At 52.4% G+C, this 12,088-nt stretch overlaps 1 protein-coding gene across 4 annotated transcripts; it reads left to right on the top strand.

The window, feature by feature from the left end:
- Window positions 1-224: 224 nt before the first annotated feature.
- On the top strand, window positions 225-10,007 carry DNPEP (aspartyl aminopeptidase). Of its 4 annotated transcripts, none has more exons than XM_069574608.1 (15): window positions 225-334; window positions 927-1,020; window positions 1,107-1,195; window positions 1,291-1,404; window positions 1,581-1,706; window positions 1,927-2,057; window positions 2,364-2,439; window positions 2,550-2,657; window positions 3,584-3,661; window positions 4,595-4,678; window positions 5,367-5,527; window positions 5,936-5,975; window positions 6,097-6,198; window positions 9,339-9,506; window positions 9,870-10,007. In XM_069574608.1, exons 1-15 carry the CDS (start codon window positions 329-331, stop codon window positions 9,918-9,920), a joined length of 1,428 nt encoding a protein of 475 aa, XP_069430709.1. In that variant the 5' UTR covers window positions 225-328; the 3' UTR covers window positions 9,921-10,007. The 4 variants fall into 4 exon arrangements, with proteins under 4 accessions (XP_069430709.1, XP_069430710.1, XP_069430711.1 ...); XM_069574609.1 differs by having other exon boundaries at window positions 323-502; XM_069574610.1 differs by lacking the exon at window positions 225-334 and adding an exon at window positions 505-644.
- Window positions 10,008-12,088: the final 2,081 nt, after the last annotated feature.

The raw sequence follows: 12,088 nt of genomic DNA, 5'->3' as shown, positions 1-12,088 counted from the left end.
ATGAACATTAACCATGTTGCTTTTATTATCACCAGAGTGCCTGTGGTGAGAGAGAGCACTTTGTACAACACCCAGGTGACCAGGTGAGCTGGTGGAGGCGTTTTCTCCCGGACTCCCTAACTTGGGGCTTGGGGGTGAAAGAATTGGGCAGGCGGTTCCAGGCTGTCCTAGCACCTCCAGGTCGGCAGAGGGCGTCCGCCACCCCCGTAGAAGGGGCGGAGGGCGGGGCGGGGCGAGCCTCAGGGCCGGGGCGGGGCTATAGCGGCGGGAGTCAGGGCGGGCTGTGCGCAGGGGCAGGGCTCAGGGACGCAGGCCCGCACGTAAGGCCATGCAGGTAGGTGGCCTCTGTTCGTCCCGGACGAACTTCGATCCTAGACCCGGCCAGGTGCCCGCTCGGGTCCAAGCTCAGCAGCGCGCTTGCTGACGTAGGGGGCTCCCCCCGACCCTAAACGAAACCGAAAGTCTGATCCCAAGTGACTTTACCTTCCCGGGTTGTTCAGGGGTGAGACCCAGGTCGGGTGTTCCCTAGGGGACAGGGCTTTGGTTCCGGGGTGGGGTCACGTACGTGGTGTAAGGGCCGGCTCAGAGTTAGGGGCCTCTGATTGCGAGCTCAGAGTTTGGGAACTGACCGGGATTTCCAGCTGGTCAGTCACATGGGGATGGACTTGGTGGGGCCGGACGGAAACTCGGATTAGGGGGCGGGCCGTCTGGGACCAGCTGGGCGGGGAGTGCAGCGGGAGGGTTGCAGTAGTTCCCGGTGGGTTGGAACCCGGCTTTAGGCGTCTCTTGGTGTGGGGAAAGGGGCGGAAGCCGAGGTCTGAGCCTGCGAGCCCTCACTCGGCGGGATTGGCTGGGGAGGTTCCCAAAGCCAAGATGGGTCAGGGGTCCTAGACCTCGTAGGCTTATGAGCGACCCCCGTCCTCTAGGTGGCCATGAGCGGCAGGGCCCGCAAAGAGGCGGTGCAGGCCGCGGCCCGGGAACTGCTCAAGTTCGTCAACAGGAGCCCCTCTCCTTTCCACGGTGAGTGACCAGGGCAGGGGGCGGGTGGGGAGCCGGTGTGCCTCCTCCCGGCTTCTATCAACCGTGAGAGGGTTCCTTCCCTATAGCGGTGGCCGAGTGCCGCAGCCGCCTCCTCCAGGCCGGCTTCCATGAACTCAAGGAGACCGAGAGCTGGGATATCAAGCCGGAGAGCAAGGTACTGGGGGTGGGGTGGGGGCGGAGAGGTAGGAACCTGGGCTGGGGCTCGAAGTCCTGTCCTCTGGCTAATCCAGCTATAAACCCCCACCCCAGTACTTCCTGACCAGGAACTCCTCCACCATCATCGCATTTGCTGTGGGGGGCCAGTACGTTCCCGGCAATGGTTTCAGCCTCATTGGGGCCCACACAGACAGCCCCTGCCTCCGGGTAAGGAAGTGGGGCTGCCTGGGAGAGGGGAGGCATCAGGGGGTGTACAGAGAAGAAAACTTGTCAGCTCCTTCCTCCACACTTGGGGCCCTTCTGTGTCACACTACCCATCCTCTCAGCACCAAACCATGCCGCCTGGCCTTTTCTGAATTCTTGTTCCCCACTGTCCCACTCAGGTGAAACGGCGCTCTCGCCGCAGCCAGGTGGGCTTCCAGCAGGTTGGCGTGGAGACCTACGGTGGTGGGATCTGGAGCACCTGGTTTGACCGTGACCTGACCTTGGCTGGACGTGTCATTGTCAAGGTGGGGCCTGGGGTTGGATCTGGGAGGCCCTGAGCTTCAGCTGCCTGAAGGCTGACTGTCACCTCCCTTCAGGGAACCTGCAGAGAGCCCCCCAGGGAAAGCGGGAAGGGGCAGCCCGGGTCAGAGGACCACCTTGGTTAGTCTGGGCAAGGTAGGGGATTTAACCAGCTGCGGATGCAGGGGCCCGCCACCTGGGCTGACCCTGCCTGTTTGGCCACAGTGCCCTACCTCAGGCCGGCTGGAGCAGCGGCTGGTGCATGTGGACAGGCCCATTCTTCGCATCCCGCACCTGGCCATCCATCTGCAGAGAAACGTCAATGAGAACTTTGGGCCCAACATGGAGATGCACTTGTGAGATGGGGTGAAGGCGATGGTGGCCTGGAGCTGGGGAGGGTGTGGCATGGGTGATGGTGGGGGGTCCTGCTGGGATCTGGGAGACCACTCCCTAACGGTGGCCACAATCAGGTTCTACCCCACGGACCCAGTGATGTCCAGGGGCCCTGAAAGCTCTGCTTTGCTAAGAGGGAGCTGGGAATTGAGGGACCGGGGCAGTTCCCCATCAGGGGATGCCTGAGCACTGGGTCCTGATGCAGGGTGTCCCACCTGGCTGTGCCCTCCAGCCCTCCCCCCATGCCCCCCTCACGTGTCTCCGCACAGGGTCCCCATTCTTGCCACATCCATCCAGGAGGAGCTGGAGAAGGGGACTCCTGAGCCAGGCCCCCTCAATGCTACAGTAAGAGCCACCTGCTTGTGGGGAGGGGTGCACAGGGGGGAAGAGATTGGTTCCGGAGAAGGGAAGAGAGTGGGGAGTGGGCCCTCCCCTCAGCACCCCCTGCCCTGCAGGATGAGCGGCACCACTCGGTCCTCACGTCCCTTCTCTGCGCCCATCTGGGGCTGAGCCCTGAGGACATCTTGGAGATGGAGCTGTGTCTCGCTGACACTCAGCCTGCGGTGAGGAACTCGTGGGTGGGGACCCTGGGATCCCAGCTGGCGCCAGCATGTCTCCCCCTGAAGCGCTTATCACCTCTGCCAGTCCTCCAATTATGCTCATCCCTGTTTTCCCTCATAGCTCAGTTGGTAAAGAATCTGCCTGCAATGCAGGAGACATGGGTTCGATCCCTGGGTTGGGAAGATCCCCAGGAGAAGGGAATGGCTACCCACTCCAGTATTCTGGCCTGGAGAATTGCATGGACTGTATAGTCCATGGGGTTGCAAAGAGTCGGACACGACTGAGTGGCTTTCACTTTCACTTCACTGTTTTCCCAGTAGAGACCACTCCGCTCTGCTTCCAGGGCAGTGGTTCTCAAAAACAGCAGGTTTCCCACTCCAGGTCTGTCTGCTCGGGCTGTCTGGGGTGGGGGTGTAAGCTTTCCACAACTTCCCAAGGAGTTTCCGCTGCTGGGGTCCCTGTCCACTTTGACCTGTGCTGGCTCCAAACTGCTGAGGACGGGAGGCCTGGACGGGCACCGCCCCACCCCCTTCCTGGAGCCTGTCCTTGTATCTCTCCCAGTTGCTGACCATAGGAGACGGCCGTGTCTTTGGATGCTCGCCCATGTTTGCTAAGTTTCTATTTCTCGCCTAGTCTCTGTTTAGTCCCTTGGCATTCTCCTTTTCTTGTTTGGTCTCTCCCTTGTCCTGTCCCATAGGAACTGGTCAGGAACTGCAGGCCTGCACCCTCCTTCCCGCAGCTCCAGCCTGGCCCTTCTTTGTCCTCTGCTCAGCTCAGCACAGAGGGCTGAGTGCTCTAGGCCAGAGGCTGGGAGAGGTTGGGCAAGGAATCAAGGAGATATATTCAAATGCAGCTCCTAGGGAGCAGAGAGAAGAGGCTGAGTCCTGGGGAGGGGATGAAGATCAGGACGACCGTCGTGTCTTTCTAGGTCCTGGGTGGTGCCTACGAGGAGTTCATCTTTGCCCCTCGGCTGGACAACCTGCACAGCTGCTTCTGTGCCCTGCAGGTGAGGAGCTGGGGCACTCCCAGGAGCACTGGGCAGGAGGACCACCTCAAGTCCTATGGGTCATGAGAAGACCCCTGATGCGGGTGGACCATGGGGAGAGGCCTAAATGCTGCGGCCTCAGCATCACTCCTCTGGGCCCCATCTTTGCACTGGCTGGGCTGGAGGGATGAGGTCGACAGAAGGGTTGTTCAGAGCCTCACAGAGACTTGTCCTGCTTCTCCTTTAAGATAAGGTCTGCTTGAAAGGAAAGACCCTAGCATCCTGTATAGCAGTATCATCCCCTCCCTTTAGCCTTCCCCCCCAAGCCCTGGCTTAAGCCCACCTAGCTGCCTTTGAGCCTTGGCATCTCATTGGGTGGTTGCATTGATATTCCCCCCCTTTTTTCTACCCTGGTCACTTCCCCCTCCTCCTCACCTCTCACCCCTGCTCTTCCCTCTGTCCTTTCCGTACTCCCCTTTGCACCCCGTCCTGTTCTCAGAGACAGGCTTTGGGCTGTAACTGAGACCAGAGCCAGACCTGGGACTCATAGCCACTTGCGCCGCCAGCCAGCCAGTCACGTCACCTCAATGGAATCACAGTTACCTCTTTCGACTTCAGTGTTGTTGCCAAGACCAACTAGTTTACGTGACCTGTGCGGTCCTTTTGACTTGCCGGGATTCTCAGCCCTTCTCCTCCATCTTACACACCTCCTGCCTTTTGTGTGGGAAGGCATGTGAGGGAGGAGAGGGAGCTTTTCCCTAATCCGTCGAAAAGGCCCCCCACATGTCCTCCCACCCAGCAGCACCCTGAGAGATGCAGACCGGTGACCGCTGGAGCCCACTTCACTCCGGCCTTGATAGCAGGAGGTGGGCCAGTGAGCCTCCCAGATGTTGATGGGCTGAGTTATTGAAGGAGGAGTGGGGAGGATGATGCTTTTGCCCCCTCCCCCAACAGGCCTTGATCGATTCCTGCTCAGCCCCTGCCTCCCTGGCCGCGGATCCCCACGTGCGCATGATCGCCCTCTACGACAATGAAGAGGTGCGTGGGGAGCTCTGGGGAGGGTCTCCTCCCGGGAGTCTTGTGCAGCCAGTGGTGTCCAGCAGCTGCCATGGGCCAGGGCTCTTCTGGAGGTGCCAGGGATGAGCCAGACACTGCTGTGCTTGCTCAGCTCTCGCTGTCCCCTCTGGCTCAGCCTGTACCTGCTCCTAGTGTGACGACACCTCCCATGTCTCTGAGTGCCACGTGGTGAGCTCCTGGAGGACAAGGACTCTGCCCTTCTACACTAGCAGCCCCAGGGCCCGGCGCAGGCTGGGTCCTCACCCTGCCTGCTTGGGTTAGGGTGCCGGCTGAGATGCCTGCGCAGCTTCCTGTAACCGCACACGTCAGGGTTAGCAGCTCCTGTCACATGCACGAAAGATTGACCAGGGAGATGGGGCACCTGGGCTGAACCCCAAATGGCAGAGGAGAAGGAAGGCAGCTAGAAGTGGAAGTGGATTGGACAGTTCTCTTTCTGCCCTGGAGATGGCCAAGAATTAAAGACGGTGGCCCCAGCTCACCATCAGCTTTTCAGTGGTATAGGGTTGGGGAAGTGGCTGATAACAGTCCGCATTCCCACCCACTGATTCAGTGGAGATTCTGAGCCATTCTGGGCAGTGGGCCCCTCTTCCTGGCCTCCAGCTCCAGCCCCCCAGACCAGACCCCCAGAGCCGGGCCTCTGTGTCACCAGGTGGGGTCGGAGAGTGCGCAGGGCGCACAGTCACTGCTGACGGAGCTGGTGCTGCGGCGGATCTCGGCTTCGCCCCAGCACCTGGCGGCCTTCGAGGAAGCCATCCCCAAGTCCTACATGATCAGCGCAGACATGGCCCATGCTGTGCACCCCAACTACCTGTGAGTCTCCTGCACCCGGCACACAGGCCTCACACAGCTGGAAACGAGCGTGACCTGCCTTCAGGCTCAGCCCTGGGCTTGGGGCTCCACCTCTCCCCTTCCCCTTCCTCCTCATTCTGCCAGGAGGTTCTGTGGGGATTTCCTTTTGACTGCTCTGTAGCCTGACTTGGTCAAAGTCATGTCATGCCTAACCCATCCAAATAGGCTCTGTCTACAGACTTACTTCCGCCTGCCCCCTCCACCGCCCCCCTGTTGCAAGAGGCTGCCTGGAGCCCTGTGTTTAGCTTGACTCTGAGGTCCTGCAGGCTGGGTGGGAAAGAATGCTGTATTAGCGATGTCTGCTGTGAGCGAGTGGTGGGTGTTGACAGCTGCTGTTGGCCATCCCTGGCCCTTCTCGGTCTCTTACAGGGACAAGCACGAGGAGAACCATAGGCCCTTATTCCACAAGGTGAGGCACTCCTGCTTCTCTGGTGTCTGGAGGCCTGGCTGGTTCCAGGCCCCGTCCTGTTCCCTCTGGACCTGTCAGGCATCTCTGCTTCCCTCTCAACTCCTGGTTTCCCTCTCCCCAGGGCCCTGTGATCAAGGTGAACAGCAAGCAACGCTACGCCTCGAATGCAGTTTCAGAGGCCCTGATCCGAGAGGTGGCCAGCAATGTCGGGGTGCCCCTGCAGGTAAGGGTGGACCCTGCCTGGGACGGTGGGGTGGGGGGCACAGGCAGTTGGTCCCCCGGTACGGGGGGCCTCGTAGACTGTCTTTAGTGGAGGAGGGTTCTAGTTGAGTGAGGAGCAGTGGGGTTGGATATAGGCAGAGCCGGGAATAGTTCTGGTTCTGACGGAATGCTAGTCCTGTGACCCTGGACTCGTCTCCTAATTTCCCTTGATTTTGTTTCCACTCCTGGAAAATGGGGTTAAAGGTGCAGTGTCCTCATGGTACATAGAGAGTTAGTCCTACCGTTTCCCACCCAGCACCTCCAGCTCCCCCTGTGTCTCTCTTACATGCCCTGGGGGCTTCCATAAGAGAAGTTCAGGGCCAGGAAACCTGAACTCATTGTCATTTTTGCCTTGGCAACGGCCCATCTAGTTAGAGAGGGAGGGAGGGAAAAATATGCAATGATTAAGATCCATGTTAGGATAATATATGTTTCAAGGGCTGGAGCCCAGGTAGTCCAATGATAGACATAGCAGGGAGGTCCTGATAAGTCAGGACTAGGCATCCTGAACTCCAGCCTAGGGCTCTCTCTGCCCCTGTAGCTTCCCCCACCTCACATTGTAGAACTGAGTTGTTCCATTTTCAGTAAGGCCTCTCTGAGGAGGTGACATTTGAGCTGAGACCTAAGCATTGAGAATGAGGCTGCTATGAGCAAATAGCATCCCTGCCCAAGGGTGAGAATTAGTCACTCAGGCATGTCTGAGTCTTTGTGACCCCATGGACTACAGCCCGCCAGGCTCCGCTGTCCATGGAATTCTCCAGGCAAGAATACTGGAGTGGCTTGCCATTTCCTTCTCCAGGGGATCTTTCTGACCCAGGGACTGAACCCGAGTCTCCTGCATTGCAGGCAAATTCTTTACTGTCTGAGCCACCAGGGAAGCCCCAAGGCGAAAGCCCCCAGTGGGCAGGAGTGATCTTGGTCCATTAGGAGCAGCCAGAGCCGCAGTGGTAGAGCCAGGCTGAGAGCGTGACGGGGAGGAGCCAGTCTGGCTGGGCCTCCTAGGCAGGAAGGGTGTTCGGATCTTTTGCTAAGGCAGTAGGAGGACATTGCGGGGGGGGGGGGGGGTTCTCTTTAACAGCTTACAGCAGAAGCAGGGCATGTGTGCTTTAGAAAATATAAATGGAAATGAGAAAATAAAACATTAATCCCGAGAGATTTGTACGTACTCTTCCAGATTTTTTTCTATGTATATACTTAACACACGTTTTGTTAAAAAAAATGAAATCATCTTGGATATATCTTTTGTTTCCTCTTTCACTCAGTATTCTTCATCTTTCTATTTCAGAAAATTTTAGTTTTTGTAAATTTATGTCTCATTTCATACACAGATCATTTTCAGTTATCCCCAAAACATTCTTTACAGTTTGTCCCACTTTGGTTTCCAGTTCAGGACCATGTGTTATATCTGATGGTTTATCTAGCACAGCTACCCCACCTATTTTTGTTGTTCTTCTTTTTTAAATAACATTGACTTATTGAAGAAACCAGGCTCATCATCCCATGTGATGTCTTCTTCCTTTTTGGATTTTTCTCGTTGCTTTCTCATGGTGGTGTTGAGTTTAAGCCTCTAGCCCGTGTATTTCCTGTAATCTAGAATTCATATCTAAAGGCTTGATGGATTCAGGTTAAACCTTTTTGGCCAGAAGACATCGTGACAGGTGTGTCCTTCACGTTGCATCATCCACATACGATCTGGGCGATTCACCCTTAGTGATAGAAAGATTGATCACCAGACTGGGAGGGCTGCCCTCAGTCCCTCCACTGCAGGGAGGTACTCCTCCTTTGACCGGACAGTAACCTGTACATGTGATGAGCTTCCCATCAATCAGACAAGTGCTAAGTTTTAACACCAATTGATAATCCTTGCCTAAATCCATAATTTCATTAGTGTTAACTGAAAAAATGCCCCCCTCCATTTTTTTTTAATTCCTTTTACATGTATTAGCTATCATTCTTGTGTGAAGTAGAACTTTCTCCCATCCAGTAGGGCCATTTGATTATTGTGAAGTATGGTTGCTCCTGGAAAGTCAGGACAAATACTTATTGTTCCCTTTAATAACCAGTTTTCAAGGTGAAGTGTTTTAATGGCTGCCTCAAATGCTAACAAATAAGAGGTTCTCTTTTTGATGGTCGTTATATATTTAGAATCATGGATTTTCATTGGTTCAGGTGGATCTGGTCCACATAGTTGTGTCATTTCACGTTCAAATTGTCATGACTTTGACCAGCGGGAGTCCTTTCCACGTAACTCCTGTGTTCTTTGTCATGACTCTGGGTAGTTGTCTTGCTTTTTGGCCCAAGAGGAAATTTCAGGCTCATCTTGCTCATTTCTCTCCCCAGACTTGGTGGCTTTTGATGGATATTGATGTTAGAGGCTAGTCTAGCATCATGAGTGTTTATTATTATTGTGGGGGCGGGGGGAGGAATGCTTTGGGGTCATTTCTAAGGACATAGCTAGGGAAAATGTACATATTTTAAAAATCGTGAGTTAATACTGCAATTCTCATTTTTTAAAAAAAGAGCAGTTACTACTTACTTTGGTTTTGTCGTTTTCTTTTATGTGGAAAACCTTGATGTCTACCATTGTTATTATGATGGTATATTTACCATCATATATTTACTTTTGTTTACCAGAATACAAATCAAGTAGTTAAAAACTTGCCATAGCTATATTTTTAAAACCACTAAGATTAGTGAGTGACTTTTCTTTTTTTTTTTTCTTTTGAGTGACTTTTCTTTGTGTGTGGGTGGGGTGGGGGGTGCATGTTATGAAGCAAGGTGACATAAAGGGTACATATATATTTCCAGTCCCCCTGCGTGCTGTGTGGGGAATGGATTACGTGAAAGGCTGTATGAGGTAGCCGGAACTGAGGTGGTGGTAGTGCAGATGGAGAGAATGGGACCAGTTCAGAATATCCTGTCCTTTGGGCCTGCCTTAGTGTCAGCCTTGTGACTTTACACCAGTCACATCCACTCTTTGGGGAGGTCGGAGTGGCTGATGTACCAGACTCCTTTCAGCCCCTCAGTTCTAAGGTGACTTGCTCCTGGGTCTTAAGAAGCAGGTGATACATGTTGCTCAGGAACGGCTCTTCCTCTCCGCAGGATCTCATGGTCCGGAATGACTCGCCCTGCGGCACCACCATTGGACCTATCTTGGCTTCTCGGCTTGGTCTGCGGGTGCTGGATTTAGGCAGCCCCCAGCTGGCCATGCATTCCATCCGGGAGACAGCCTGCACCACAGGAGTGCTCCAGACCCTCACTCTCTTTAAGGTGACCCTGAACCCTCTCCCCCATCACTGGGAGCCAGGCTCCCTCCACATCTGGTACCCAGATCAGTCCTGGGCACCATCACCAACTGACCGGCCCATGCATGGGGCTGGTTGTCTTAGTGCTACCGTGTAGGAAAAGAAGGGTCCCCCTTCTTCTCAAGGCTCAGGGGCCCTCATCAGCCCCTAGAGGATAATGAAAGGTTGGAGAGGAGATTGGGGATGAGAAGACTTTGACAGCAATCAACTGTGGGTGAAGCAACTACGCCTTTCTCTCTTGCTGGGCTGTGTTGGTGGACAGTGAGTGGCGGGGCACCCCTAGGCTGGTCTCCACTAAGCGCAAATCCCATGTTGCCTTCTCTTTTAGGGCTTCTTTGAGCTGTTCCCTTCTCTGAGCCGTAGCCTCCTGGTAGACTGAGGCCTCTGCAGAGACTTCTCTCACACGTGAGAGGGGAAGTTCTCAGCTGAGCTGAAGCTGGATTATTAAAGTGGATTTTTCACTCAAGCTCATTCCATTTTACTTATTTGGAGGTTGGGGGGTGGGGGATTCAGGCCTGGCTTAAACCTCTGACAGCAGAACAGGCGGGGAAGTTAGGATACAGGTAGAGGAGGCCGCAGATCCTGGGAGAGCTCATGGAGACTGGATTTCAAGTCTGTTTTTCTTTTTTCTTAAGCTCATGCCTAAGTGGAGAGGTGGGTGAGTTCACAGTGGGAAGGTCATGTCTTCTCCCAACCCCAGTCCTTCCATTCCCAGAATAGTTTGGGAGCCCGGCCTGGCCCTCAGGTCTGAGTGCTCAGCATTAGATGCCCCCAGAGCCTCCCTGGGCAGCTCAGGCTGTTCCCCTTTGCACCCATCCCTTTCCCACCCTTCTCAGGCTCTGCCAGACAAGGGGCAGAGTCTGGGCTTCAGCTTTGCCCTTCATCATCCACTTCACTTAGCAGCCGCTGCTGTTACTTGATTGTTAACACATGACCAAGAAACGATGATCACTGAAAAAAATCAAAATAGGAAAAGTCCACAAGTCTGCTTGTAAACTCTTCTATCAAAGTAACTGTGCTAACTGGTGTCTTTCCAACTTTTTGGTTACCAATGCAAAAATTAATTTTTATATAAATATGACCATTTAGGTTTTAAAAAACAGTAAGATGCATTAAACAGTAATGATGCCTGTAGGATTTAAAATACATATTAAACTGTATAACCACAATAGCATAAAACTCAGGAGAAACATCTTAAAGTGTGCTTAAGTGTGTTTAAACTTAAGTGTCTTGCTATGTTCAGGAGGAGAGTGAAGGAATCAGTTCAATACTATCCTTTGAAGTCAAGGATTTATATTGTAGTTTTTAGGAAAGACACTAAAAGAGTTTGAGTCTGTAGCTTCTATTAGGGGTTGGATTGTCCCCTGAAAGATGCTGAAATCCTAAGCCCCCAGGATCTATCAATGCAATGTTATTTGGGAAAAGGGTCCTGCTGATGATCAAGTTAAAACGAGGTCATTATAAGGACAGGACTGTGTCCTTATAAAAGGGAAATTTGGACACACAGCGATGCATAGAGTGAAAGAGATAGGGAGACCACAAGAGTGCCATGTGAAAATGGAGCATCAGGGTGTTGCCGGTATAAGCCAAGGCAGGTCAGAGATGACCAGCAAATCACAGGAAACTAGGAAGAGGCAAGGAAGCATTCCCCTACAGCTTTCAGAGGGAGCATGGCCCTGCCGGCACCTGGGCTTCAGACTCCCAAGCCTCCAGACTGTAAGGGAACAAATTTCCATTGTGTTAAGCCAGCCAGTTCATGGTACTTTGATACAGCAGCCTGAGAAAACAAATGCGACTTCAAACTAATTGAGTGAGGAAAATGGGATAATAAAAATAATCGGTCTATTCTGCAACTTCGCTTCAAATGGTTCAGCAAAACCATATTACGTATATGTGTGTGTGCTATCAAATAGTAAAATAGGTTGGCTCTAAGTTAAAAAGCATTGACTCTTAAGTGGAGAGACTGGGGGTGTTCACTGTACTATTTTTTTTTTTTCAAATTTTGTATGTTTGAACATTTTTATACTAAAAGTGTGGGGAAATTTTTTAAAAATTCAAAAGGAGAAATGAAAAAAGAAGCAGTAGAAAGCATTTAAGATGGTTGACTGAAACCCAGTATCTCTACTTAAAACATTAATAAATTTGACTAATTGTATCATATCTCAAAGTTATTATTTAAAAAGACAAGTAGACTATTTTAGTCAATATACAAAGATTGTCAGACTCAAAAAATTATAGCTGTTCACAAGAGACACAGCTAAAACAAAAGGGTACAGAAGGTTGACAAAACCCTATGGATTTGTTGGTTTTTGAATTCCACAAATTTCATATATGAAACCATGCTCTGTTTGTCCAAATTCTCAGGTTTCTTTTTTAACTTGTATGGCTTTTGATTAACAATTTTGACTTTTAATTAACAAGATTTTGATTAGCATAGTATTTTTGAGATTTATCTATGTGGTTGCATGTGAAAGTAGTCCTTTTTTTGCTGAATATTTTACATATATCATATATTGCTGAATAATAAAATAATATACCATATTCAGC

Source organism: Ovis canadensis, chromosome 2, assembly GCF_042477335.2.
Source record: "Ovis canadensis isolate MfBH-ARS-UI-01 breed Bighorn chromosome 2, ARS-UI_OviCan_v2, whole genome shotgun sequence".
NCBI classification, from domain to species: domain Eukaryota; kingdom Metazoa; phylum Chordata; class Mammalia; order Artiodactyla; family Bovidae; genus Ovis; species Ovis canadensis.
The sequence above is the reverse complement of the archived record's forward strand: the minus strand, read 5'-3'. Positions and strand labels throughout refer to the sequence as shown.

What these genes read in the sequence shown, in the direction of transcription:
- DNPEP (XM_069574608.1), top strand. An exon ending in GCTGCTTCTGTGCCCTGCAG is followed by an intron (nt 3,662 to 4,594) that starts GTGAGGAGCTGG and finishes CTCCCCCAACAG; the next exon opens with GCCTTGATCGATTCCTGCTC. An exon ending in CCCTCTACGACAATGAAGAG is followed by an intron (nt 4,679 to 5,366) that starts GTGCGTGGGGAG and finishes CTGTGTCACCAG; the next exon opens with GTGGGGTCGGAGAGTGCGCA.